Consider the following 27,869-nt stretch of genomic DNA (forward strand, 5'->3'; position numbering starts at 1 on the left):
ATGGTTAATGTCGGGTCTGGAGGGATGATCTGCTGCATCTGGTCGTTCAAAAGAAGCAAAGGTTAAGAACTTTGATTTAATGTTAGGAAAGGGGTTATGGTTTAGGTAAACATTTGGGTTTAGGTTAAAGTTAAGCATTTAAGTTAAAGATGCAAGTGATGGTCCATCACTTGCTTGTTTCTATGGATACATTATTGCTCTGCCTGGAATATTCCACAGTATGACATTAAACAGATCTGCCTTATATTTGTTCAATTACAGGTGGGTTTATAGCTCAAAGAGGCCTAAAAAAAATCAAAAACAAAACAGGTATTCTGACTGTGAGCGGGGTCGCCTCTCCACAGATCTAACCTGTGACTTAGTCTGGTTTGGTCTCCATGTAGATAGAAAGGTTTAAAGTCATACTGTGAAACATTCCAGACAAAGATAATGGTAACATCTCCATTGAAAGGACCTTAAGGAATTCCCCGGAGGAGCACGTAGAAGCGTGTGTGGAGTCCCTGCTCCGGCTGAAGTCAGCCAAATGATTCTAATATTGTGTCAAACCCTGACAACCTGTTCTTCCACTTTTGCTGTGCTCCCAACCATGAGCGACGATGTGCTCCATGAGGCGTGGAATAAAACTGGGCCGTAGCAATGTTCTGTTTATTATGTGTTAAGGTTTTATGAAACTCCCATTGTGCGTCACAGCAGAAGAACAATAGAGTTTGTGTGTTGATGTTGTAATAGTGTAATTTCAGGAAATCTTGATCTATAAACAAGTCGTGTGGTGGAGTTACGTTAACACCACCACACGATTACAGCTTTGTTACCTGGAAATGTTCACCATCTTCTAACACTGGGATGGGTGATTCTTTTTCCATGGGGCCACATGAGAAAGAGAAAATATTGTGAATGGACAGGCCATAATGCTTTACTCATTTCTGCATAATATGAATTTTATTTCTTTATAAAAAAAAAAAAGCAGTAAATATCATTGCTGAGCTGCTCAGACTGGTAACAGTTTATGTTATGACTAAACAATGAAAAAGTGAGACTGTCCATGCATGAGGTCAAATGATAAAATGTGTTTATTTTGTAATTCCAAATGAGCTTATAGAGGCTGGTCAGAGTCGACCAATAGGGCCGTATGTGGCCCCGGAGCTGGACAAGCCCAGGGCTGTTCTAACACTATGATCTAATATTGAGAATTACATTCTATTATTGAATAAAGAGTGTATTTTATTATCATCTTGGTATTGGAATGGGTACTGAGAATCAAGTCTATTCTTGGTATCATAATCATGTTTGAATGTTAGTATGATGACAGCACTAGTGCAGAGGAGGAGACACTCAAGAGCACCTAGCCAATAAAAATATCAGCTTGAAGGAGCGATAGATTTAATGCCTCACTGCGAAACATTTCAGGCATATTAGTAGCATCACCATGGAGACAAATACCTGTACCAGGAAAGTGTCACACTACACCATTAAGTAGAGTTTCTTGTAAAGCTTAGCTGCCTGTGAGTGTTTAATCTCTGCTCCCACAACAGTCAGGTGTCCCAGAGGGGCGGGGCTCAGGTGTGTGGGAGGACCCGGCTCTGTCCCGGGCTGGATGCGGTCACACGAGGGGTATTTGAGAGAGAATGTGGGGCAGGAGCGGTCAGTGTGGAGCCATGAAGGGCAGAGGACTGCTGGTGCTGTGGGTGCTGCTGTTGTTAGGCTGTGGGTTGGGGGTCGAGGGTTACTCACATGGGCAGGTGACTGAGAGCTGTGTGAGTATGGAACCTCAGCACGGAAGCATCCCTCAGACCTCAGTGTCCCCTTTCAGAGTGAGCACAGAGAAGACCAACTACACCGCCGGACAGGACGTCACTGGTAAGATTCTTGTAACAATATTTCATTATGTTTTCTGGAGTTGTGTTTTGTTTCATCCACACATGTTTAACACACAAACCCTGCACATTTGTTCTTCTCAAACAGAAAACACTGTTCCACCTTGTGATGTCATGTGATAATACAGAAAGTGCTCCACAATGAAGTTGTTTTAAACTTCATGTACTTCACTAGAATCACTTCCATATAATTACAATTAAATGAACTGAAGGGAAAAGGACCTGGTAATATGAAAACTACCACTACATGACATCACAAGGTGGAACAGAGCATTTTGAGCTTTTTTTTTTTTTTTTTTTTTTTTTAATTATTATTTGCAACATACAACATGCACACAGACATTAGACAGGACAATACAATAAGTACAATATGGAACAATACAATACAAATTCATAGATCACCACAGCAGACAAGGTGTACATCAGTAAAGGAAAATGACTGTGTGTATTTATGTGTGTTGTGTGGAGGGATGTGTGGAAATAATAAGTGTACATGTGTCAGTCTGTCCACTTACAAGTGGGAAGAGGAGGGGAACCTTGTTATGTTTGATAATGAGTTTTTCAGATTGGTGCTTAAACCTCCCATTAATTCATGTGCCCCAAAAAAACCCTTACCTTAAATGACAGTGTAAAAAAAACAAAAGCATTTTGAGCTTTGAGATGTAGACAGACTAATAATAAAGAGTTACTCAAACATGTGAATGAAACAAACACATCTCCACGTCTGTTTTTGAGGAGGGAACAACATCAGAACATGGCTTAAGGCTTCCAGTGTTTTTTTTCCTGAAGAGTGTCCTCCATTTAAAATTGTAGAGAGGTGGGTAGAGTAACTAAAAAGTATACTCTAGTAAGAATTACATTACTCCAAATTAATATTACTTAAACAGTGCAGTAGTCCAAGAAATGTAGGCTATGTAAAAGTAAAAAAGTATTTGGGAAAACGACTACTCAAGTGAAAGTAATTTAAAGAGTAACATCTTTAAAACATCAGATTTATATAATCATGAAAGTTAATGTAATTTGACAGACAAAATAATGCACAAAAACTAAATCTAAAGTGAAGAAGCTGCAAGAAACAAACGTTCAAATCATTTCATGTGGTCAAAGTAAAACCTTTGTCACTTGTAGAATTACTCACAGTGGGAAGAGTCGGCTTTTGTTTCACTCTAGTAAGATACCTGTTACTTCAATAAAAATGCTACTCAAGTAGGAGTAAAAGTATGTTGCTAGAAAAGTACTCTGATACGTACAATTTCTTTAAAAAAATAACTTTTGGATCTGACACTTTCTCATCTCAATGAAATGTTACACTTTAACATCAGATCTATCTAATGATAATCTTTATCTAATGATATTGAAAATTGTTTGGACTGCACTGTGCCACCATGGTAACTGTTGAACTTTCTACCATAGAGATACATGTAGAACCTTCCCAGCGTAAACATGTGGATTCAAACAGAGCAGAGAGGGCAGAAGTACTCCATGTGTGTTCTGGGCTCGTGTTAATTATCTGTTTACAGTTTTATGAGGTTTTATAAACTTGCGGTCGGCTTCATTTCCTTTCCACAGACGCAATTTACCAACCTAACATTGACAAAGAGGGAGGGGCCTCGTACTTAACTCTGATATGAAGAAATGATAATAGAAAGATTACTACAGCCCACAGGACTGACAGACAGAGGGAAACTCAAGTTCAACATTTTCACTTTGTGTGTCAGTAAAAGGTGTGAGTGTAACAGGAGCACTGGTCAGGGTCAGAGGGTGAGCAGAGACAAAAATGTCCCTCCTCTGTGTCCTGCAGCATCACAGCAGAGTCCAGGGGGAACCAGGTGAATATATCAGGAAAGACCTCGTTCTAACTCTGATATTTTGGTTGATGATGAAACGGTGTTTCCTCTGAACATCTTCTGTCACATATGGTGTAAAAAACCTGTCCGTAGCCAGCTTTTATCTAGTCTCTTGCATGTTCTCCAAGGATACAAGAAAAACAAACAGCTCATTTCACACAATCCAACAGCCCCTTACTTGTGACCTTTGAACTGCACATGCTGCACGTCTCATTGATTAAAATCCCATGATATGATATTATAAACAGAGCTCAAAAAACAAAACAAAACATTCCAAAAACTGCTCATTGTGTGAGCCAGGAAGCCTCAACAGCAGCCAAGCTCTCTGTTACCATGGACTGGACACAAATACATAGGCTGACTGAGCATCCTGAGCTCTTACACCATCACATAATGTGTCCCATTCATTTGTTTCATCTGGATATTGCTGGAACATGACGTGGCGCACATTTTGGCATAATCACTTTAAATGACTTTATAAATAATATTTTTCTTCCTCCAAAATTCGACTTATCTGTGCAGAAATACTTATTCTATAAATGACAAGTGGTTTTAAAATGAAGTTGTGTTTAATTTGTTTGTATTTTAGCACTAAACACTCAAATGTCCTGCCGTGTGACTGGAGCACTTTTCTTTATATTATTCTACTGTGAGTGTCTAGTGTCAGAGACGGTTGGTTCATATTCATCTGCTGCAGTGAGACATAGATCTGAGTGTTGTCTGCAGAGTGCAGAGAGACATGTTATTGCTGAGTATGAACGGCAGCATGTAGAGATTTGAACAAAAGGGGTCATCAAAAGAGATGTTCATGTGGTTAGTAAGTTAGTAAGATCTTGGTATAAACAGCTTTTTCAAGGATTTAACCTAAAATGGGCAGATTTGAAATGGGTCAGTAATTGTTCAGTGCTGGGGGTTGGGGAAGGGGACGTCAGAGCTGCTCTTCTTTCAAAGCTCTTGGGAATGTTCCAGTTTGAAGTCACATGGTAACTATGAACAGTCTATGAACAGACTTTAAAAATCTAGTGAGTAACACATGGAGGAAGCGTGTACATCAAGCCTGTCCAAACGTTTCACATCAAGGGCAAGATGTCTACACACAGACAAAGCTGAAGGACGGTCGACACAGTGAATAACTCAAACACTTAAAACAAGTTAGAAAACCTTTACTCCATCTTAGATTAGATTAGATTAGATTAGATTAGATTAGAAAATACTTGATATCAGCTTCATTACCTCTGCCAAGGAGGTTATGTTTTTGCCGGCATTTGTCTGTTTGTTTGTTTGTTTGTTTGTTTGTCTGTTAGCAACATAACTCAAAAAGTTATGGACCGATTTTGATGAAATTTTCAGGATTTGTTGGAAATGTGAAAAGGAAAAACTGATTTCATTTTGGGGGTGATCCGGAAGAAATCCTGGATTCTAGATCACTTTGAAATTTTTGTTAACATTGTGGTAAATGGGGCCAAAAATTTTGTTTCTCAATATCTCGGTTAATTATTGACCAAACCCCATAAAATTTGACTCAGGGATGGACAGTGGCATCCTGTTTCATATTCCAAAGGCTGATCCGGATCTGATCCAGAAGACTGATTTTATCGCAATTTATATAAAAAATGGGGGTAGTCCTTGGCGGAGGTCTGCGCTCTCTGAGTGCTTTTCTAGTTAAGGTTGATTTCAAGCACTTGGCCCCTGGGTCATAGATTGGACATTTGTGGTGTGACTGGTCTCTAGCACAGTTCTGTGAGGGACTTAGCTCTATGTGTCTCTGTGACTGCAAGGTTGATGTCTGTGTTGTGGAACTGAACGATTTAGCGCCGCAAACTCTGACTTAGATGTGAAAATTAACCCTAATAATGTAAAAAAAAAAAAAAAAAAAAAAAATCTCATAATGAGCCTGGACCTTTGAATTTACTCCATTTCTGCTCTGTCCCATGGCACTCTATATTTTCTGTGCCCTGACAGCCTCCCTCCACTGAGTTTTCTTCTTATAGACAGAAAGACAGAAAGACAGAAAGATAGACAGATAGATAGATAGATAGATAGATAGATAGATAGATCTAGTTCTACAAACCATCAGTATCAGAACAAGGCCATTTCAAAGTGTAACATTGCATGAACCGTGCACCTACATTTATGTGTCTCCTCTGAACAACTGCAGGACCCTAACCCCTAACCCCTAACTCCTAACTCCTAACCCCTAACCCAGTCACAGAAATGATCAGACAGAGCAACATCGACCACTCTGACATTTGAAATATTTACTCCCAGGTCCCGAGCAGGACCTGAGTGTGCCCTGTGCTGGTGGGTCGCTGACATGCTGAGTCAGACTAAAAGTTTCAAGGACAGCACTGAGCTCTTTAGCTTTTGTGTCACACACATTATCCACATGTACATTCAAATCACCTGTAAAGACCAAAGTCTGTGCACATGAGAGCATCTCAGTACAATCATCAGTAAAACTGTGACAGTGCTGGGGAGGTTTGTGTATGAGTATATGTGAGTATATGTGAGTATATATGAGTATATGTGAGTACAGTATGTGAGTACAGTATATATGATTATATACTGTACACCTCCACCCTTTTTGTTTGGATTGTTTGCTCATGTTTCAGAATGAAATATGAAGTTGGGTTGTGTTCAACTACAAGATAAACTGAAATTAAATATTAGATGACTGCCGCTGTGACCCAGCCCCAGATAAGAGAAAGAAAATGGGTGGATGAAGTTGATTTATTCTGATTACAAAATCATGAGATATGATGGTGTTTTGGTTCTCAAGATGATTATCCAATCAGAGAGCAGAATGAACTTCACACAAGTCTCTCATTTGTGTTGCCAGTTTCAAAGTTGAAATCCAGTTGGTTCTACAGCATGAGAAAAAAGATGTGCAGGTATTGAATTTACTTCTATAACTGCAAGTGGTCTAAACGAAATATTAAACCATCTTTCATTGCAGAGTGGACAGTTTTGTTGCTTGTAGAGACCAAACTGACCCCAAAACAAAAAAAAACAAAACAAAACATGGCAGTAAAATGACAGTAAAATGGTCAGCCTGAAGCCTCAGGAAGTCTGAAAATAAAGATTAAAGTTTAACTTTAAGGTTAACCTCCTGAACTCAATCACATGGAACTGTGATGGTTTACTGTTGATACCTGTGTAGAAGATTTTAAGTGGCTAAACAAAGCTTCATTCATTCAGGAACTGCCTCACCTTACTTGTTTACTGTAGGTATTTTCTCCTTCCTTTATCTTCCTCCTGTGCACTGAAATCACTGAAGTCATTGTCTTCACTGTCAGAACTGAACAGCCTCAGAATGACACACTTTCTCAGTCTCTGTTTTGTTGTCACTCTCAATGTCACTTTCATCTCGAGGCAAATTCATCCTTGAGCTTGTGCTGTCCTCTTCATCACACAGCAGTCTTGTTTTTCAAAACCCTTTGGTGATTGTAGAATTTTTCACACAGCCCCACGCTGTGTGAGACAGACTTGAGTAAAAGTTGCTCTTCACATGCGGCTACTCCCACTCAACTCGGAGAGTCACTTGAAATGCATAATTCACACTGATGTTAAGTGGCTGCAAATAATTTGTTGTGTCCCCAGGAATCACAGCTGGAATTGAGTTTGTCCTCTTGATGATGATCTTGAGGTACTTCATCCATATTTATGATTTCATCTGGTCCGATGGAATTCTCAGCTTTCTTTGTTTGAGTGAATTTGCAGATGGGTGGGAGTTGTCACAGAGTCGTCCGTGCCCTGATGGACATATTAGAGGTGGACCATCGTGGCTCATAAATCTGAGACACCACAATGGTCCACCTCTAAAATCTGCATCTTCATTTCAGTGGTGATTGTTTTAGCTTTCAGACGGATCTGCACGATGGAAACACCTCAGTCATCTGCTCTCTGAGTCTTCAAGAACGTTTTCAAGTTCAAGCCATCTGCTTTTATTGCCTCTGAAAGCTTTTGTCGTCTTTTTGCATTGAGTCAGTTTGTCACGCTCCCATTGCCAATGTCTCATCATCAACTCATCGATGCCAAGCTCACGTGCAGCAGCTCAATTTCCTCCTTCAATGGCCTTTAACTTCAAAGCTACAGTTCTTTTGTGCACATAATAACTGTTCAAGCACAAGCAAACGAGTATCTCTTCCATGTGTCTGTCTCGCTCTTGCACCCCCTGTTATGATTTCCCCTGTTATGAAGGTGTGCATGTTCTCTCTTGTCCTGTTTCCATGTCAGCACTCTGACACTGCCCTCCTCACTCTCATTTCCTCAGATGCCCTCTCTGTGTGTTTACTCGGATGCCCTCTCTGTGTGTTTACTCAGATGCCCTTCCTGTGTGTTATAGTGGCCCTCTCTGTTCTGTTACAGTGTCCCTCACTGCCACTTCCTCTGACGTGTTTGAAGGCTTCCTGCTGCAGGCTCGGGAGACGGCCAGTGGTGCGGCTGTGGGCTCCTTCCACTCTGCCCCCTCTGGGACTCACACCCTCACCTGTGGGGGAAAAGCAGTAAGTCCTCACACCTCACCTTACACTTCAAGAGCCCATATTAGCCTATTCTCTGATCTTATAATGTCATTTCCTCTTCACAAACAGACCTGGAGCTGTGTTTTGTTTCATTCACACATGTTTAAATATTTCATGTGGTGGTAGTTTCCAAGTGAACAGCTCCTTCTCTTCAAGAGAGACTGACAATTCTAAAGCTGAAATGATCTAAATGATTCTAGTGAAGGTTCTTCTCTCAAACATTTTTACCTTATGATGTCATGTGGTGATACAGGAAGTGCTCCGCTGTGTTTTAACTCCATACACCTTCACTAGAATCATTTTGGATTAGTCAAAGCATCACAAAAGGCAAAAAATCTAACTTGAGTTAAATCCGTCTGAGAGAAAAGCACAGACATCTTACTTTCCACAAAAGTTCTTCCCTCTAAACATAAAAACAAACACAAAATAGACTATATTTTCACCCAATTAAGCCAAAGTATGTTCATTTGCTTAGCTTCAACCCAGCCTAAGCCATAGTCCTGCCCTGTGATTGGTCAGTCTCACACCACTGGTTTGGGACCTGTCACATGCAAATATTTCAAGTAACAACTGACAAAATGATTTTTTTTTTAAATATCTTGCTGTACATTGTTAGCTGTACAGTGCTTTATATGAATGTTTTGAGGTGATTGGCTGAGAAGTAAAAACAGCAGACTGTGATTGGCCGAGAGTGAGAGACAGGAGGGAGGAACAGGGTGGAAATGCATCTTCCTGGATTTTATCTCTCTGTCTACTTTGGCTAATAATTTCATTGGAAAATGATGATTCATATTTTGTATTGGGCCTTCCAGGAACTGTTGTTTTAGTATCCCTGGCCAGGACACTCCCATACCCACACCCATATTGCGTACCATCCAGTCACAGTGTGGCTTGTTAACAGGAAGGACATCAGGAGGTAAAGGTTGTAAAATGAAACAGTCACCTCCCAGCCTGCTTTCAGAGCAGGTCTTATCGAGTTACTAAAGTGTTTTTAAGTGTTTTGCTTTGGTGGCTCTCAGGTGACATGCAGATAAGCACAGGTTTAGAGTCAACAGAGAGTGAAACATGAGTGCACTGATGTCACCTGTGTCCCAGAATGATCCAGCCTATGAGATTGTTATACACTGTATTTAAAGCCACAATCGGCAAGTATATTTGAGGTTTTTTTACCCTCCCCTCCCTTCCCCTGGGGATGTTGGCGCTCCTCAGGTTTCTCTGGTAGTAGAGGCATTGTTGGTTGGGCCTCCCCCACGGCTGAGGCAGTGCAAATGCCCCAGGACTGTGTCCTCAGCCATGGTCAGCCCAGGAATTTAAAGTTGGGCACCCTTTCTGCCACCTCTACCATCTCAGTGACTATAGGGTCAGTGGTTGTTTTGTCCATTCGTTCACAATGATCTCCTTGGTTGTCTTGATCTTCGGGAACAGGTTAGTGTTGTGACACCATGACGCTAGATGTTGTACCTGGTTCCTGTAGTCCGTTTCATTGTTGTTGGGATGAGTCCAGGCTCTGTGGTGTCATCGGTGAATATGACAATGTGATTGGAGGAGGAAGAGGCAGAGCCGCCATGTGTGAACAGAGTGAAGAGCAGGGGGCTCAGCACACTCACTTGGGGGATCCCAGTATAGAATTTTGGGGATTCTAAAAACTAAATGAGCAAAGACGAGTTTCACAAAGTTGTTTCCAGAAAGCCTGCAGCAGTGCAGTGCCCTGCAACTCTGACTTCCACTCTCCACTCACGGAATCAAGTTAATTATGGAATAAGATAACAACATAATCATCTTGTTTGTTATCAAGAGAAAAGTAGAATTGTTTTCCAGCACCACAAGGTCATTTACAGGTCTGGAGCAGGCCATTGTTTTCTGTATACTTTCACAGTTCCATAACTGAGCATAAGACAGTCCAGTGAGTGTAAATCAAACTGCTGAGTCACTGTCCCATACCTGTAAAACCTGATACCTCATACTCATACCGTACACATACTTAGGCCTGCAGCCTACAGGGGTCACTGTTACATGTCTTATTTCAACCAGAAAATAAAAGTACTGCATATAGTTTTTTGAAAAAATAATCACAACTGATTTGTGTCACCAAAGCCTTAAACTGCGGACAGACACATCCAAGGTTTTCTCATGCTCAGTATATGACAAGTCTTGCTTCATCCTTTAGGTTTAAACCAAATGGATTTCAGAACTGAAACCCAAATGAGAGAGTCATGTGAGGCTTTTCTGTTTCAGAGCTCGGCTCTGGCTCACTCTTCAAGTTCGGGTAAGAAATCCATCCAGGTGAAGTGGAGACCTGTGAGCGACCGGGCTGTGAAGTTCTAGTAAGTCCTCTCTTTCTCTCTGCTGTCTATAACCAGAAACTGAAGGCAATAATGAAAACTGTCTCTCTAGCGCCACCTTTGTGAAGACTAAAAATACATACTGGGTGGCTGTGGCCAGTCCTCAGGTCCAGTTCAGCGGAAGTTACAGCGGCTCCTCCACAGCCCAGCCCACCACTACTGGTCTGGTGAGTCTCATGTAGCTCTGAAGTTCAGATGTTTTAAATGAATATTAAAGTATTACATCCACAGATAATAATAATAATAATAATAATAATAATAATAATAATAGTGCATCAGTTTTGCAAATCATTATTCATTCACTCCATACTCGGTGGTGGAAAATCACTATTGTAGCCACAGCTGCCCTGGGGCAGACTGACAGAAGCAACGCCAATCTGCACCACCAACACTCACACAAACTAAATTTTCAAACTAGGCAGTGAGGGTGAAGCGTCTTGCCTAAGGACACAACAGTTTTTGTGACTGGCACCCCATTTGTAGCACCTGATTTTCCCAGCAGTCTCCCGTCCAAGTGCTCAGGCCCTGCTGAGCTTCTGAGATCTGACGAGATCAGGCTTTGACAAACTGACAACACAGATGCCCTGATGTCACATAAAGCAGAGGGGTTTCCTCTCTACAACACATTAGTCTGTTACAGCTCTGATACAGGGGTGTACAATTGTTTTTGGGACCACATGAGAAACAGAAAATATTGTGGAGGCCAAAATGCCTTACACAGTTCTGCATAAGATTAATTGTATTTCTTTATAAAAAGCAGGAAATAGCATTGTTTTTTGATGCGATGTTCAGACTGGTAAGAATTTATTAAGAATATATTTATTTTGTAATTACACATGATCTTAAACGGGCTAGTCAGAGTCGACCAAAGGGCTGTATGTGGGCCCGGAGCTGGACAATGCCCATCTGCACTGATATATGACTCCAGGTTTGCATTGTCCTCAGCAGGACATGGGCATGTGCAGGACACTTTATTCACCCACAGAAACTCACCCACACCATGCCCAGCCCTTCATTCAAAGCTCCTGTATTATTACATTATGAACAGCTCAGCTCATTCAAATATAACATTAGGTTTTGTACAATAACATGGTTCCCACCAGAGGAGCAAGTACTGAAGTCATACAAAAACCTACAAAGAGCCGCTAATCTCAGGCTGAAACGCATACACATCACGGCAGAGCACTTCTTGGATTTCCACTTATGACATCACAAGGTGGAATCAAGCATTTTTACATCTGACAACTGCGACATCAGCATGCATCGATGACACAAACACTCCAGGTATGTTTTTTTTTTTTTTTTTTTTTTTTTTCTGAATTAGATTTTTTTTGATTTATCATAATATAGGATCTTTTAAATGGGACAAAAAAATATGACATTTGGAATATATTACATTATCATAGACCTACACAACTTCTACAACAAATTAGGATTAAAACATGTGCATTAAGTAAAAATCAATGAATCAATGTTGTTAAGTGTTTGACAGTCAGTTTCTTGTGTTCTTGTGTGTAACTGTGTGTCTGTTTCAGAGCCTGCTCCTGCTCCTCTTGTACTGGGCCCTGTGACGTCTCCTCTCACCCCCTCTGTGTGCACCCACCCCCCACCCCCGTGTGAGCCGCACCTTCACTCCACCCGAGGTCTCGTCCTCTGAGCGACCAGGGCTTCTCCATGAAACTATAGTCAGGGCTTTACAGTGTCATCATTTTACACTGTAACCATAGACTGTATGTGTGACTGGACAGAGCGAACCTGCTAACTGTTGTTTCAAATAGAAAGTGAGCATGGGTGTGCTTCTGGCTCCATCGACTCCAATTCCAATTCATTTTGTATTGAAAAATCATCACCCCTCTCTTAGTAACAGCTGCTGTCAGTCTCCTCATTTTTTTCTTAAAATATTCATATTAATCTACTCGACATGATCCTGATGTTTATATTGCACTATTTTGTCCGTAATCATTTCCTCTTCCTAATATGAGACTTGGCTTCAAATTTGCTCCTATAACTTCAAGCTTCATGAGTTTCATTTGACTGGAGCTGAAGGCTGTGGGTGACCTCACGCTCCCTCAGTCCATTTCTTTATACAGTCTTTGCTTGTAACTCGCATGACACTGTACACGTATCAGGTGTTGCTCAGACCACACCCAGCTTGCATTTCAACTAGTCACTTACCTTGCTTTGTCTTTTAAAACCTGCAGTCTTCTTCAGTTATATTTTTGGAGGTGATAAAACACAACATATTATTAGATCATCAAACTGATCTAAAAATACTCCACAGATCTGACCTGTCACATGGCCTGGTAGTGTCACTTTGTTGTTCCCATGGAAAAAGAAAAAGTTTTATGGCAAAGGCCCTACTGTGTGAAGTTTCTGTCAAATAAAATCTCCATGAGGACAAGCAGGCCACCGGAAAAATTACACAGTGCACCTTTAAATAGTTAAGAACATAACTGTCATAATTCTGTGTCTATGACCTCAGCTCTTTTAGGAAAGAGTAAACCAGTGTTGTCTCGAAACTAACATTTCAAAGCTTGATACTCAATACTTATTTCAATACCACAATGATGAAAAAAACATAAACAACAAAATGTAATTTTTGTGTTTTCTTCAAATATTTTTTTCAGTATTCATACTTAGGCCTACTGGAGGAAAATGTGCTTTATAGACCTAGTTGCTACTTGTGTTTTGTCTAACCAAGAGGAGAGAGTGAAAATGTAAAACTGATCCCAGCAATGGAACACCCATCAATATAGCTGTCTGTTTAGACATGTGTGCTCCTGTGCCTTATTTATGATGAACTGTGAGGACTGATTTTCCCTGTAGTATTCTTTGTAGTACTCTGTGTGTATTAAACTATATTAATCCAGTGTGGCTTGTCTTTGTGTTGTTCTTTGGAGGGAAGTTGCGTTTAAAGGGGATGTTTGATGCTTTATATTTTCTTTGATTTTTGGACACCTATTATGACAAGGCAATAGAAAAGTCTGGTAACTGGATTTCAATCTATCAACTAGCGCCCGCTAGCAGCCTGGAAGAACAAAATATAAAACCATTTCAATCCCGTGAGATCCCGTGTCAGAGCAGTTTGATGAGAATAACAGGCCTCAGGCCAAAAGTGTCCCTCCTCTGAGTCCTGCAGCAACACAGCAGCGTCCTCCAGAGGAAGTCAGGTGAACTTTAGGCACACAACTGTTGCATTGTTGTAAAAAGTTGGTCTCAAGACTAGGTGGGTTAAAATGCGGGGGAAGTTGGTAATGTGATGCAGGGGGTCACCTGATCCGTGTCCCTTGGCCCTGCAGAGAAAACAGAGACCAGCAGCAACAAACCACGAACGACAGACCGCTACCTCATATTCTTATACATGTGAATGGGGCACCACTGTCCCGTGTGACTTACAGAGGAGATGGGAGCTCCTCACTCCGTTGTGTGGACTCAGTGTCGTGGTGATCCTTGCAATCTTCCCTCGTCCCCCTGCTCTGTTAGTTCTGCTCCAGGGGTGTTAATTGGTCAGTGTCTCTCATTGGCTGAAAAGTGTCATGTGCTTTGGGGTTATGGGTCAGCGCTTATGTGAGGCTTAAAAGCTCTGAATTTAATTATACTGTACAATGACAATAAAGGCTTTTACTTCTATTCTACTTCTATTCCATTCTAAAAAAAAAAAAAAAAAAAAAAAAACATGCAATAAAAACTCCACAGCAACAGGTAAAAAACTGCAAAAAGAAGCTAAACCTACACACAGAGCAGTAATAAAAACAAGCCTCCCAATTTCACTGAGACATGTCACATACACATGCTGCTCATGTTAAAGGTTGTATGGAGGATTTTTGTTTTGTTTTTTTGTTTCAAGTTGTCAATGATAGCATTATAGAGGTGCAGTAGCCTTGTAATTATGATGACCAAAAAAAAGAGAATAAAAATTCATCAACTCTGGACGTGGTGGGGCTAAACATTTGCCAATAGATAACGACACTGCCTCGTTATCTGTGAGCTGACAGGCTGTCAATCAAACTCCCTACGTTTCTAGCGTAACTGACTTGCCTGCGCGCCGCCGTTACGTGGTTTACGTACGCCTGTCACGCAGTCCACAGACGCAAGACGCACAGACGCTGTTTACTCCACCAACGCAACAGTTCTTAGCGGCTTTTTTTGACCTATATCTTCCTCGCAGTTAGCACAAAGTTTGTTGCAATGGCAGACAAGAATCCAGGAGCAGTTAGCCGCAAAAGAAAGTCCGTTTTTGAGGTCGCTGAAAGAAGAAGACAAGGAGAAAAGCAGCGAAGCCAAACCAAGGTGATTCTTGAAGATTCATTCCAGCGATGGCGCGACTGAAGCAGACGCAGGGTCTAAAGACTGACGCATTGGTCCCCAAATGACTCCTGGACAGGAAACTTCTGCTTATTATGAAAACGTACTTTATTTCCAAGAGCTAGTCAAACGTTTTTTAGGACACGAAAGCGATATCCTATGTCTGAAAACGTAATTTTCAATGCAAAGAAAGAGTCCGCTTGCTGCTGCGTGTTGTAGCTAGTTCATTCCCACTGAATCTCCGCGCAACCTTCTCTGCACCCTCTCCTCTCTCCTCTCCTCTCTCCCCGCTCCGCTCTTCTCCCTGCTCCTCACTTCTCGTCCGCGAACGAAATGTCCGCACACCCGCTCCCCCCGCTCCTCACTTCTCCGCCTTGCCTAACCAACACTGTAGTTAGTTGTTTACAAGTCATGTGCAGCGCACCGGCTGTAAACAAACCTGTTTCTGGGGTAAAGAGGAGGCGGGAGAAGGCGTTTCTACGTAGGGAGCTGTAGGGGAGGGGGGGTGGTTTCACGCATGCGCAACATTTGAAAAAGGACAAACAGTCGCTGGATTTCTCGTTCCTTGGAAAATCCTCTATACAACCTTTAAGTTAAAGTAAAAAGAAAAAAAAAAAAGCCGATGTGCCAGCCACAACCACAACAACCACAGACTCCCCCTGAATACATGCATTTTTCAGCCCTGTTTTTATACTGGTCACACTGGTCATTTGCAGTTGTACTGGGTTAGGGTTAATCATAATACCATCAAATACAAAAAACAAACAACCTAAAAACCTAAAAAAAAAAAAAACTCCAACAAAGAGTGACCTGTGTCCTGTTTTGTTTCCTTAGTTCCTTGCTGGTCTCACATGTAACACATGTTCTATCTACAGCAGATCATTTTGACTTCAAATAGGTGTCTGATGCCATGAGGGAGTGATCGATTACAAGAGAGTCGAAACTGAGCATTTGTCTGAAAGAGTGAGCCTGATCCAGAGGCAAATTCAAGTTGAATTTACCTCTGGATTTCCACTACATTTCCACTGTGCATCTCAGTGGCCTTTGTGTCTCAGTCAGAGGTCTTAGTTTGACTGGAGGTCAGGGAGGGTGAGCAGATTCTTTGGAAGAGCCAGAGTGTCCCTCTTTTGTGTCCTGCAGCGTCACAGCAGTGTCCAGGAGGAACCAGGTGAAAACAACAAGCCTCATTCTTACTCTGCTCTGTTGGTGATGAAATGGTGCATTCCCTGAAAGTGTTTCCTCTGGAAGGTCTTCTGCAACAAATGTTTGTTGCCACATATGGTGCAAAAAGCCTGTAGTACCTCAAATGTCCACAGCTAGCTCCTTAGCTAGCCTCTTGCGTGGTCTCCATTGATACAGAAAAAAACCAAACCGCTCAGTCCCTTACTTGTGTTTGAACTGCTCATGCTGCACGTCTTACATGTTCCCTTTCAGAACTTTCTAATGCTATTCTCAAGACTGAAGAATCATAGACTGTATATATATGGACATAGGAAGACTAACATGAAGTTGACTTTGCTTCCTATTGACTTATATTGGAATATTGTGTCCCCTCTCTCTACCTGCTGCTGTGAGCCTCGTCATTTTGGTTTTAAAATTTTCATATAAACCTGTTCTACATGATCTTGGTGTTTTGTTTTGTTTTTTGTTGTTGTTTTTGTTGTTGTTGTTTTTTGTTAGTTTTTTTTTTTCACAATTTTGTCTGTTTCCTGTTCATAATATAAAGCCTGTAACCATGAGTGGAGCTGAACGCTGTGGGTGATGTCACATTCGCTTAGTCCGCATTTTTATACAGTCTATGCCAAAAGCAAACCAAACCTTGACTTTCATGTAAACTAGAGGCCTTGTCCAGTGTGAATGGAGCATTAGGAGTAAATGAAGATGTCCATGTAGTAAAAATGTGGTGGTCCTCTGCTCTTCCTCACAGGACATCTCAGCGGTGGGCTGTGGAGAGTCTAAGGTGTGCTTCCAGAACCCTTCAGGCTGTGACCCAGTTCAGAGCCCTGCTAACTGCTACTTCCTGTCAGCCATGCCGGTGTCCTCTGGGTCCTCTGCCATCCGGTACCAGATGTCCGGTCCCTCTGGCGGCTACGTGGCCTTCGGCTTCTCAGACGACCAGGAGATGGTAACATACTGAACATTAGACTGGACAGTGTGATCTGTGTTTGCATAGTCTTTCTTTCTGCACATTTTATACATCATTCTTTCCATAAGTTCTACAAAGTCTAAAAAATGTTCTCTGTCCTGTGAAGTGTCACTGTCAGCTAATCACCACCTCTGCCTCTTAACCAATCACCTCTCAAGCCTAAATGTTCTTTTTATCTTACTGTCTCAGCAGTAGAACCATCAGCCTCCTCAGCCTCTCCATCTCCTCTGCTTCACCACCAACATTAGCAGATATTTTATTCAACAAATCTATCATTCTCCCCTTCATCTCTCCATACTTACTGGTCTAATTTATACATGTATTTTTCGTCCAGCTGAATTACAGTTAACCTGCTTGGAAACATGCTAAAAGGACAGATTTATAATTGATGAACATTTTTGTAATTTTTCCAGGGAAATGATGACATATACATTTGTGTTCTGGACAGCAGTGGGCAGGTGCAGATACAGCACGCCTTCTCCACCGGCACCACCACACCACAGACGATTTCTCTGGTAAAACTTTCATTTCAGAGTTGAGAATGTGCTGATGTTCTAAATCTGTGAGCATTGTACCTTTTGTGGATTGTGTTAAACTAATAACCACACTTAAATTAGCTTTAATAAAGCATAAATCAAGACTTAGATAGTTAATAAGCCTGAATCATTTTGAATAAATCTTCAGTATGATTTGTCTTTCTTTGAGCTTTATTAAAGATCCAATACATATACAATACTGACTCTGATGAGCGTTAAATCATATTATAATGTGGTGTCTTGAAAAACAGACCCGGAGTTTCATTCCCGCCTGTTTGAGTAATCCTGCATTATTAATTTGTACATCTCCAAAAGCTCAAATTGCCCTGTTCCACCTTGTGATGTCATGAAGAGGTAGTTTTCAAATTTACAGCTTTTTTTTTTACATGAAGAATCTCTCAGTCATCCAGGTAGAATCCATGAGGAGAAAACTAAGTTTGTCGACTGGACATAAGTTAGTTTGGTTGAAACTAACTTGTGTCCATCCAAACTCACTTTTGTCCAGTCAACAAACTGAATTTTCTCCTCAAGCTTTTATTTTATTTTATTTTTACCGTTGTTCAGAGGAGACTGGCAATTTTAAGGCTAAAATCATTGAGATGATTCTATTGACAGTGTATGGAGTTTAAAACACAGTGGAGTGCTTCCAGTATTACCACATTACATCATAAGGTGGAGTGTTTTTTTGTTTTGTTTGTTTGTTTGTTTGTTTTTGAGAGAAGAACTAACATAATCATGGCCTGTTAATAAACTTGTTTGTTATGAATTGTTCTTCATGGTTTACTAACGATACTGAAAGTGTACTAAGTAAAGTGGTACTAAGTACTGTTACTCAGACAGATAGAGGCTTTGAATAACACAAGAGATGATGTTGTTTTTTAGGGTGATGTTTCAGACATACAGACGTCGGTGCAGGACGGAGTGATCAGATGTTCCTTCACCTCCAGTAACAGCATCTCCACCCAGAGGAGCAGCAGCCCCACCTACTACCTCCTGTACGCACACGGACCAAGCAGCAACGGTGAGAACCAGCTGCAAACTAACACTTTATAGACGCAGAATGCTAGTTTCTCGTGGTAATAAACATCCCATAGTAAACTCTATATGCTATACTATATATGTATGTATGTGTGTGTGTGTGTGTGTGTGTGTGTGTGTGTGTGTGCTACTGTGCTGTCTGCATCTAATTAGAAATGAGAAATTTTTATCATCTGAAAATCAGGAAGTTTGCTGGTAGCATGCTAGTTGTTGTTCATTAATGATATAGGATGAGAGGATGTGTTGTGAGGAAAGTGAGGAATAACCTAACATCACGTTATGGGACAGAAAGAATCATATGGAGCTGAGTGCATTTAATTACAGTATATCAACAGCAATAATAACAAAAATAATCCTCTTGCACCTTTATGTCAGTTTTATTAAAAAAACATATGAATGAATTCATAAACATTTAAATTAGTGCTGTCATGCGATTAAAAAAAATTGAGAGATTAATTAATTATGATCTGTAATTAATTAATCTAATTAATCTCATTTTAATCTCACCTAAAAATTGCTGAGAAAAGCCTTCAATTTGAGGTATTTTCATTTAAATTCATTATTACATTATTGTGGCAGATCAAAAGACTGATATAGATTTAAAAAAGTGACTTTATAAAGTCATTTATTGTTTAACAAATCTCTCCAAATTGGCTGTTGAGCCCAAGTCTCCATGAATAAGAAACTGTTTGTTGTAAAGTAGCAAAGACGAGGAAATCTGAACATAATAACTTTTGTGTACTTAAAGACAATAAAAAGTCCAGTCTTTCCTTAACCATATTAAAAATATTACTGATAGAGAAATGCTTTATATATGAAATCACTGGTTTTAGTCCTGGTTTAGACCTGGTTTAGACCTACTTTAGTCCTAGTTTAGTCCTGGAATGGATTAATCCTGGTTTTAGTCCTGGTGTTAGTCTTGGTGTTAGTCCTGGTGTTAGTCCTCGTGTTAGTCCTGGTTTAGTCCTGGTTTAGTTCTGGTTTTAGTTCTGGTTTTAGTTCTGGTTTAGACCTGGTTTAGACCTGGTTTTAGTTCTGGTTTTAGTCCTGGTTTAGTCCTGGTTTAGACCTGGTTTTAGTCTTGGTGTTAGTTCTGGTTTAGAGGCGCACAGGAGGAAGCTCGGTTTACGCCGCGTACGCGAGAAAACACGATCCACACGCAGCTCACGGGAGCACGTCGGTGTCCGCGCAGTGTCTACGGAAGGAAACGTGGTCCGCGCGTTCTCAGGTTAATGACGATGATGAAGGTGTGTGTTTGTTTGTGTGTGTTTGTGTGTGTTTGTGTGCATGTCCCCTCATGTGGCAGGTCACTATAGGACAGTAGTGCAGACATCATGAGCCTATGCAGGTTGTTTTCAGGCGATATTATATTTGTTATTTTCTTTTATATTTCACGTCGGGAGAATAATTTCCAAGACACGAATGTGTTTTTACCTGTGCACTGCTGACTGTGTTCTACTGGCTCTTCGACCTCATCCATTGTGCGACTGACGCCGCCAACGTTAACATGACGTTTACTTACGCTGTTACTGCGCGCGTTTTGTGTGGGTTTGCGGCAATGAGTTTAATTACCGAAAAAAAAAAATGTATAAATGTGTTTTGTGTGTGTGTGTGTTGTTGTCCCAACAACACATAAAAACAGGTTTTATAATAAAGAAACTCACATACAGAAACAGTAAAGTTAGAGATTAAAAATGAGATTAACGCGATTAAAAAACATAACGCGCTAAATATGACTGTAATTAATTAATCGCAATTAACGCGATAATTTGACACCCCTAATTTAAATGATAAAAAGCCTGACAGACATCCCATAATAATCCTGTGTGTGCTTATGTGTTTGTACAGGACAGATCCAGATCCACTCAGGGACATTCGTCAGTAGGAGCAGAGTGGACGTGACCACACCAGGACAGGTCCAGAGCTCCCAGGCGCCTCTCATCATTAAAGCCCACGGTGAGGAGCAAATGTCATTATAAATGTCTCAGATCAAGAATACGTCTAGACCAGGGGTGTCCAAACTTTTTTCATCAAGGGCCACATATCTAAACACAGATGAAACAGAGGGCTGATTGAAGGCCGTAGACCATGGGTGTCAAACATACGACCCGGGGGCCAGATCCGACCCTCCAAGACCTTTAAACTGGCCCTCGACTTATTTTCTACTAAAATATTTTAATTATATTTTCTATTAAAATATTGGTAATTTTCTGCGGTGTTTATCATATCAGCGTCTCCAGCTTCTCTGTGCGTGGCCCCTCCCACCAGAGCAGCACAAATGAAGACTTGTCTCTTTCCAAACGCTCTTAAAGGACGATTGTTTTGACTGTTGACCGTGACACCCTCATCAACAAATGTCAAAAATGAGAAAAGTGGATGCTGAGTGCAGGATTTTACAAAAAAAAATGGACTTATTCCTATTTGCAAACAAGTTCATGTTAAAACATTGTGTTGAAATTGCATTTTTCTTAAAGTTTCAGGTTGTTCATAATATTATAATATTTTGTAAAAGAAAGAGTTCATGAATTAAAAAAGATTTCTGTAATAGATTTGCATTTCTCTGCACAAATATTTGAACTTATTGTTATTTTTCGGGTTTATATGACATGAGTTTTCTGATCCGGCCCCTTTGGGATCAAAGTAGGTTGGACATGGCCCCCGGACCAAAATGAGTTTGACACCCCTGCCATAGACTGATGCTCAGTACAGAGAATAATTGAAATATGTGCATGTTTAACATGTTAGAATGAGCCATCAGTCTTTAATCATGCTAAGATCCTTAAAACCACACGCTAAATATTAAATGTTAGCTTTATCAAGGTAGATTTTCAAAAAACTTGCAGTAAAACATAATTCTTAATTGATGCAAGGTAATTTGGGCCAATTCACCTGGAAGCCTGAGGGCCAAGAAAAATTTGTCTGAGGGCCGCATTTGGCCCCCGGGCCATAGTTTGGATATGCCTGGTCTAGACCCATAAACTTCTCACTCATCAGGTGCTTTGATGCTGGTGGCCTGGATGTTCGTGGGATCCCTGGGTATGATGGTGGCCAGGTTCAACAAGAAACTGGCTCAGGGTCACAGGCTCTGTGGGAAGGACATGTGGTTTGTGGTGAGTGTGCACACTACACTGTCTTTACATCTCTCAGGTCACTATAAGGTGAAAAAGCAGCTGAACACACAAGAAGCTAAAGCCGTGGTCAGGACCATGCCCCTATCTCACAATCGCTATTCTTAAATTAAAAGTGCTGTCCCGTCTTTTTACTTAAAAAGGAGTCTTAAAAAGGTCAGAAGCAGAACTAATTGTATTTAATGGGTTTGCAGTGCTCCAAAATTCTTCCTCACTTAGCTTATAAATTCTGAGCCCCCGAATTATTCACCAAGAAGAGTTTAGGAGTGTTTTTCACTTTTTGATTCTCTGACAATAAAACACTTTATAATTTGTGTGTTTGTGTGTGCGTGTGCGTGCATGTGTGTGTGCGTGTGTGTGTGCGTGTGTGTGTGCATGCGTGTGTGTGTGTACGTGTATGTGTGCGTGTGTGTGTGCATATGTGTGCGCGCGCGTGTGTGTATGTATGTGTGCGTGTGTGTGCTCACGTGTGTGTGTGCTTGTGTGTGCGCGTGCCTGTGTGTGTGCGCGCACGTGTGTGTGTGTGTAGGTGCACGTGTTGTTCATGTGCTTGGCTGTGGCAGCCACCATCACCGCCTTCGTCCTGGCCTTCGTGAGCGGACGCACCTGGTCTGGGGTCAGTGTCTCCACAGCTCAGCTCTTATATGAACTGTACAGTTAAAGCAGGAGTGTAATGGTGATGTGTGCCTGCAGGGGGCACACCCAGTGTTAGGCTGTCTGGTCATGATCCTGTCCTTCTTCCAGCCAATAGGAGCTCTGGCACGATGTAGCCCTCACCATCCAATGTGAGTGCAAAGTCTGATTTTCTGTATTTATAAGATCTTGATCATGTCTATGTTATCTATATTATTTGCTTTGTTTTTCTATATTTATAATATCTATATTTACAATATAATAGGATTACCAGTGTGTACATGTCAGTAACTGCTGCTCACCTCTAAGCAGTGCATCAGGACCAAAAGTCATGTTTCTCTCACTTTTCCACAGATTTTGCATTTTGTACCAATGACACTGTAGACCAGGGGTGTCATATCTAAACACAGATGAAGCAGAGGCTGATCGAAGGCTGTAGACTGGTGCTGAATACAGTGAATAATTGAAATCTGTGCATGTTTAACACATTAGAATGAGCCATCAGTCTTTATTTATGCTAAGATCCTCAAAACCACACACTAAATATTCAATATTATCTTTAGCTAAGTAGATTTTCAAAAAACTTGCAGTAAAAAGGTCATTTTTATTTGATGTAAGATAATTGGGCCAAGTCACCTGGATGCCTGAGGGCCAAGAAAAATTTGTCCAAGGGCCGCATTTTGCCCACGGGCCGTAGTTTGGACATGCCTGCTGTAGACTATGGCAACAAAGCAGTTAGCACAGTTTAATTCTGGGGTGGTGTGGGGTCTGTCTGTGTGGAGTTTGCATGTTCTCCCTGTACCTGTGTAGTTTTCTTCCAGGTGCTTCAGTTTCCCCTATCACTAAAAACATGTGCAGGACTCCCCTGAAAAAACAGATTCTCAATCCCAGCAGGACTATCCTGATTTAAAAATGAAAGAAACATATACATATTAAAACATCTTTTTTATGCTAAGAAATATGACACGTCTGGAGTATTAAATGACTGTAACTGGACTTTACTTGGGAAAGGACAAACTGTTTTTCTGCTTCAATGTTTAAGGTATTTAAATAACCAAACAAGGAAAGTTATATCTCTGTCTTGGCGTCTGTCTGATGTGGTGGCCTCACCTGTTGGTGTTGCTCAAGTCACATCTGAGCAGCCGTTATGTTGCGTCCATGATTTCTGTGACCTCAACCTTCCTCGTGCACTTCCTGTCACAGTTATAACCATATATGGATGCTCACAACCTCGTTAGCTTTGAAGTGCATTGCAGAGAGGAAAGTGTGAACATGTCCATGGTTTTTAATCAGCTGATGCACTCGGACATGACATCACACTTAACAGTTCTACCCAAGCTGGAGACAGGACAGAACTGTCAGGTGGAGTTTGACGTGTAACTGTCACGTTGTAGATTTGTTGACCTGGTTTATGGTTCGTAGCTCTGTAAATACTGGGCCTATTCACGTGAAAACACAAAACTCAACGCCTTCTCTGTCCATATAAATAAACTAAACTAAAGTGAATTGTTATTGTGTTTTAAGTTGAAAGGATTTTAAACCATGAGATTCATATTGAAGGTTTGTAAACCTAATCCAGACCAAATAATAATGAGGTTCAAACATTTGTGGATTACGTTATTAGAGTTAAATATGTCCCTGCCCTCCTTTTGAAATTATGTCATCATCACATTGTAGAACGTGAACTCAACCTGTTCATGAATCCTATTTTCTAGGCGCTTCTTCTTTAACTGGGCTCATGCTCTGAACGCTCTGGCAATAAAAGGTTTAGCAGGTAAGACTTTGTCAGTAAATGTCTAATCTTGCTTCCTACATTTATTTGAATAACTCACACATTCTGTGCAGTGGGAGCTATTTTTACCGGACTCCAGCTGATTGACGGGACTCAGAGCCAGTGGCTGCCGAAGGTGATGGGAGGTTTTGTGGCGTGGGAAGCTATCTACTTCCTCCTGTCCGACCTGAACTTAAAGTGGAGCCAAAAGAGTGAAGGTACAATACAGTTTGGTTTCGGGTGCACATGTTTAATATTCATTCATTTCACTCTATGTTCTATATACTGTGTATTACACAAAATGGACTCTTGTGAGCTTTAAGCCGTGTTATAATGTTTTTATCTCCTCAAAAACAGTCCAGGAGTTGGGTTTTGTTTCATTCACACATGTTTGAGTAACTCTTTACTCTGTCTACATCTCCAAAGCTCAAAATGCTCTGTTCCACCTTGTGATGTCATGTAGTGTTTTAAGAGCAGCAATTTTAGCCTTAATCAAGCTGCTTTACTGTACAATGCTGCCCTACGAAGGCAAAAGAGTTTAACTGTCCAGAGTGTGAAACTGAGAAAAATGAATTCAAAAGTTTCTGTTTTGTCCAGACAAAAGTAGAATAGGTCGGGCTCCCAAAATCTGACAACTTGTTGCTATAATGAAGAAATATTTGTATGTGAAAAATACTGAGCTCAAAATTGACCTTTGACCCTTATTTGTCACTTCCTGTACTCTGTCTTTGTGTCATGAGCCTAAAATAAGTTTTTGTGCAAAGGTCAAAGGCAGAAAGTGACATGATCGTTATTGGCTTGATTTTCTCCAGACTTTCATCCATTATAAGAAAAAGACGTCACCAAGCTCCAGTCATCATGTGTTTGTCTGAAATGATCTAGAAGAGCTTTGGATTTTCTGTTTAGTGTTGCTCAGGATCATGCGGCGATACTTACACAGTAAATAGTTTAACACAAGTGATTTTGTAGTAGAGTGTGTACAGTATGTAAATATGCCAAATACTTTCACTTTAAACATCACTGAAGTATCATTGAATACAAAGGTTTATTTACTGAAGGTGTTCAGACCCTGAGCCAAGGCTGCACCAAAAAGAAAGAGGCGAAAGGTTGGATTTTAAAATAAAATATATTTATGAACTAAATGACAAACCAAGCATACACTGTTTCTGCCTTTAGCCTTTGCACGACTCCTTATTTTTGGCTCATGATACAAAAGCAGAGAACAGGAACTGACAAATAAGGGTCATAAGTCAATTTTGAGCTCAATATTTTTCACAGTATTTGCTGACATGATAAAGGAGGACTGAAATACAAACAAAATGACATGAACACATTTTTGACCAAACCTGATGTTATGGCATTCTGCCTTTGTAGGGCAGAATACACTAGAATAACCTTAAATTGTTGCCATTTAAAATATGTTAAATATCTTTTCTTCAGATGAGATTTGCTGATGAGAAATGAGAACTATTTTTTTTTTTATTATTATTGATTCTTGCACTATGACAAGTAGTATAATTTATATATATAAATATACTATTGTATAATGACAATCAAAGCTTTCTATTCTATTCTATTCTATTTCACAGAGAGTCTACAATATATTGTGGTGCTAAAACATTAGCTGTAGGTTCAAAGCTAGGAAACTTCAGGACAGCAAATTATTCAAATAATTCTGAAGATGTATGGAGTGTTTCCTGTATTACCATCTGATGACATCACAAGGTGCAACAGGGAGTTTTCACTCTGAGTAATGCACTCAGCATAAATGTGCAGGCTTTGTGTTTTAAACATGTGTACATGAAACAAAACACAGCTCCAGGTCTGTTTGTGACGAGGAAACTACATTAGAACAAAAATGAGCACTGGATCAGTTAGAATTGGGTTTGATTAAAGATAAAGGATTGAAATTAAATTTTTTATATCAAAGCAAAGTGTACTTGTTTGTATGCTATGGATTAAGTCTAGTATAATTGTGTTTAAGTACAAAAGTAATAGTATAGTTAATAATTGGGCTAATAATAACCCCAACGTCCACTTTCACTTCTTGTGTGTTAAACTGTCAATCACACTCCAGCCAATATTCTATATGAAATGATTTCTTGAGGTAATTTTATAAAAGTTATTCAAAAGGCCAGTCCACATGATATACCACACCACAAAGTATGCACATTAACATGCAGGACATATCATAGCACCACTCTCAGTTTAACACTGAAGAGAGTGAAACTCAGCAGTACACATTACACAACTATGAGAAGCTGCGTCTCACAGTTTGAACATAAAATGTATTTTAAATCTGATAAATGATTTGGGAGTTAATGCAACTGGACAAACTCAACATGATGCACAGGTTCCAATACATCCAAAGAATAGACCTAAAAATTGCATAATAACAATAATAATAATAATAATCATCATCATCATCATAATCATCATCATCATAATAATAATAATAATTTGATATTGTCCACATAAAGCCTTTGTCACTTTAGACTTACTCACAGTGGGAAGAGGAAGTACTTTTACTCAAAAAAACAACAAATAACAACCTACTACACTAATTTGGGATTACTGTTACTTCAATTAAAGAAATTAAAGTATGATGTCATCAAACGACTCAAAGTCATGTAACTAAGTACATTTCTGCTAATATAATATATACATATATATTTTCTTTATTTTACAGATACGAATCGACTAGAAGTGGTAAGGTCCAAAATCAGTCTAATTCTTGTTGTGGAATCTGGTGACATGTTGAGCCTACAGTAGACCTGTTGTGTTCAGATCATGGGCGGTCCCCTGGTTCCTGGGCTCTTCATCCTGGGGAACCTGACCTTCCTGGTGGCTCTGCTGGTGGGCATCGGCATGTCCTGACCAACACTACTGCACTTTTTCAGAATCCATTTGATCTAATCTTATTGTATGTGTCTTTTATATTTTTGGAATGATCAGTAAAGTGAATAACAGAATAAACTACATTATGCAAAACATTCAAGTGGGACTAAACCTAAACTCCTCCATAACTATATTTCAAATAGAGCTGCTAAACTGGGCAGTACGTGGAGGACTGAAGAGGAGAGTGAGGGGGGAGGAGAGGCGGGGTCTGGGGGTATAAGGAACAGTGGCCACGTTTACATGTTTTTAAATTCCAAATTAATTGTTCTGAATCTGAATATTTTAATTCCAAATTGAGGTTTACATGGAAAACACGTTAAATGGCCTTTATTTAATTCCACACAGCGTCTGGGAGCTTCTGACTGGACAGGAGGCGCGTTAACGTATTTACGTTGACAGGAAGAAAACACACTCTCCAGCTGCTACTGAAGTATATTCTTATTTTTAAGAAGAATAAAAGTTTACATGATCAAGGAATAAATTAATCCGGCTTTAACATCAGAATAAACAACCATCTTACTTTGGATTAAAATGTATTTCTAAATAAACATTTTCATTAGGAGTTAAGTGTTTACATGGTCTTTTAAAAATTATTATTATTTTTTTTTTATTAAGAATTAATGTATTTTTATTTGGAATTAAATCTCTCATGTAAACGTGGCAAGTGTTAACATGTATCCACACTTCAAACCCCGGGTCTGAGTGATGTCACATAGTACTTTAAATTGCAGTGACCAGTTGAGACAGAATGCAATCAGTTTTTGTAAAAAAGGAAAAAAGAAAATTTGCCCAGTTTGCACAAAAATGGCCAAGAATGACTAAAAGCAG

At 40.2% G+C, this 27,869-nt stretch overlaps 1 protein-coding gene across 1 annotated transcript; it reads left to right on the top strand.

Annotated features, from left to right (window-relative positions):
- The first annotated feature begins 1,600 nt into the window (after positions 1-1,600).
- zgc:163022 (putative ferric-chelate reductase 1) lies at positions 1,601-27,484 on the top strand. The gene is made up of 15 exons (XM_020940766.2): positions 1,601-1,857; positions 8,090-8,226; positions 10,480-10,568; positions 10,639-10,753; positions 16,819-17,016; positions 17,451-17,552; positions 18,456-18,594; positions 20,460-20,567; positions 21,606-21,721; positions 22,269-22,355; positions 22,433-22,524; positions 24,088-24,146; positions 24,218-24,361; positions 26,833-26,852; positions 26,931-27,484. The coding sequence occupies exons 1-15, from the start codon at positions 1,626-1,628 to the stop codon at positions 27,018-27,020; spliced, it is 1,728 nt and encodes a 575-aa protein (XP_020796425.2). The 5' UTR covers positions 1,601-1,625; the 3' UTR covers positions 27,021-27,484.
- The last annotated feature ends 385 nt before the right edge of the window (positions 27,485-27,869 follow it).

This window comes from Boleophthalmus pectinirostris, unplaced genomic scaffold (genome assembly GCF_026225935.1).
Source record: "Boleophthalmus pectinirostris isolate CB_2022bp ecotype Guang Dong unplaced genomic scaffold, ASM2622593v1 HiC_scaffold_15, whole genome shotgun sequence".
Classification (NCBI taxonomy): Eukaryota; Metazoa; Chordata; class Actinopteri; order Gobiiformes; family Gobiidae; genus Boleophthalmus; species Boleophthalmus pectinirostris.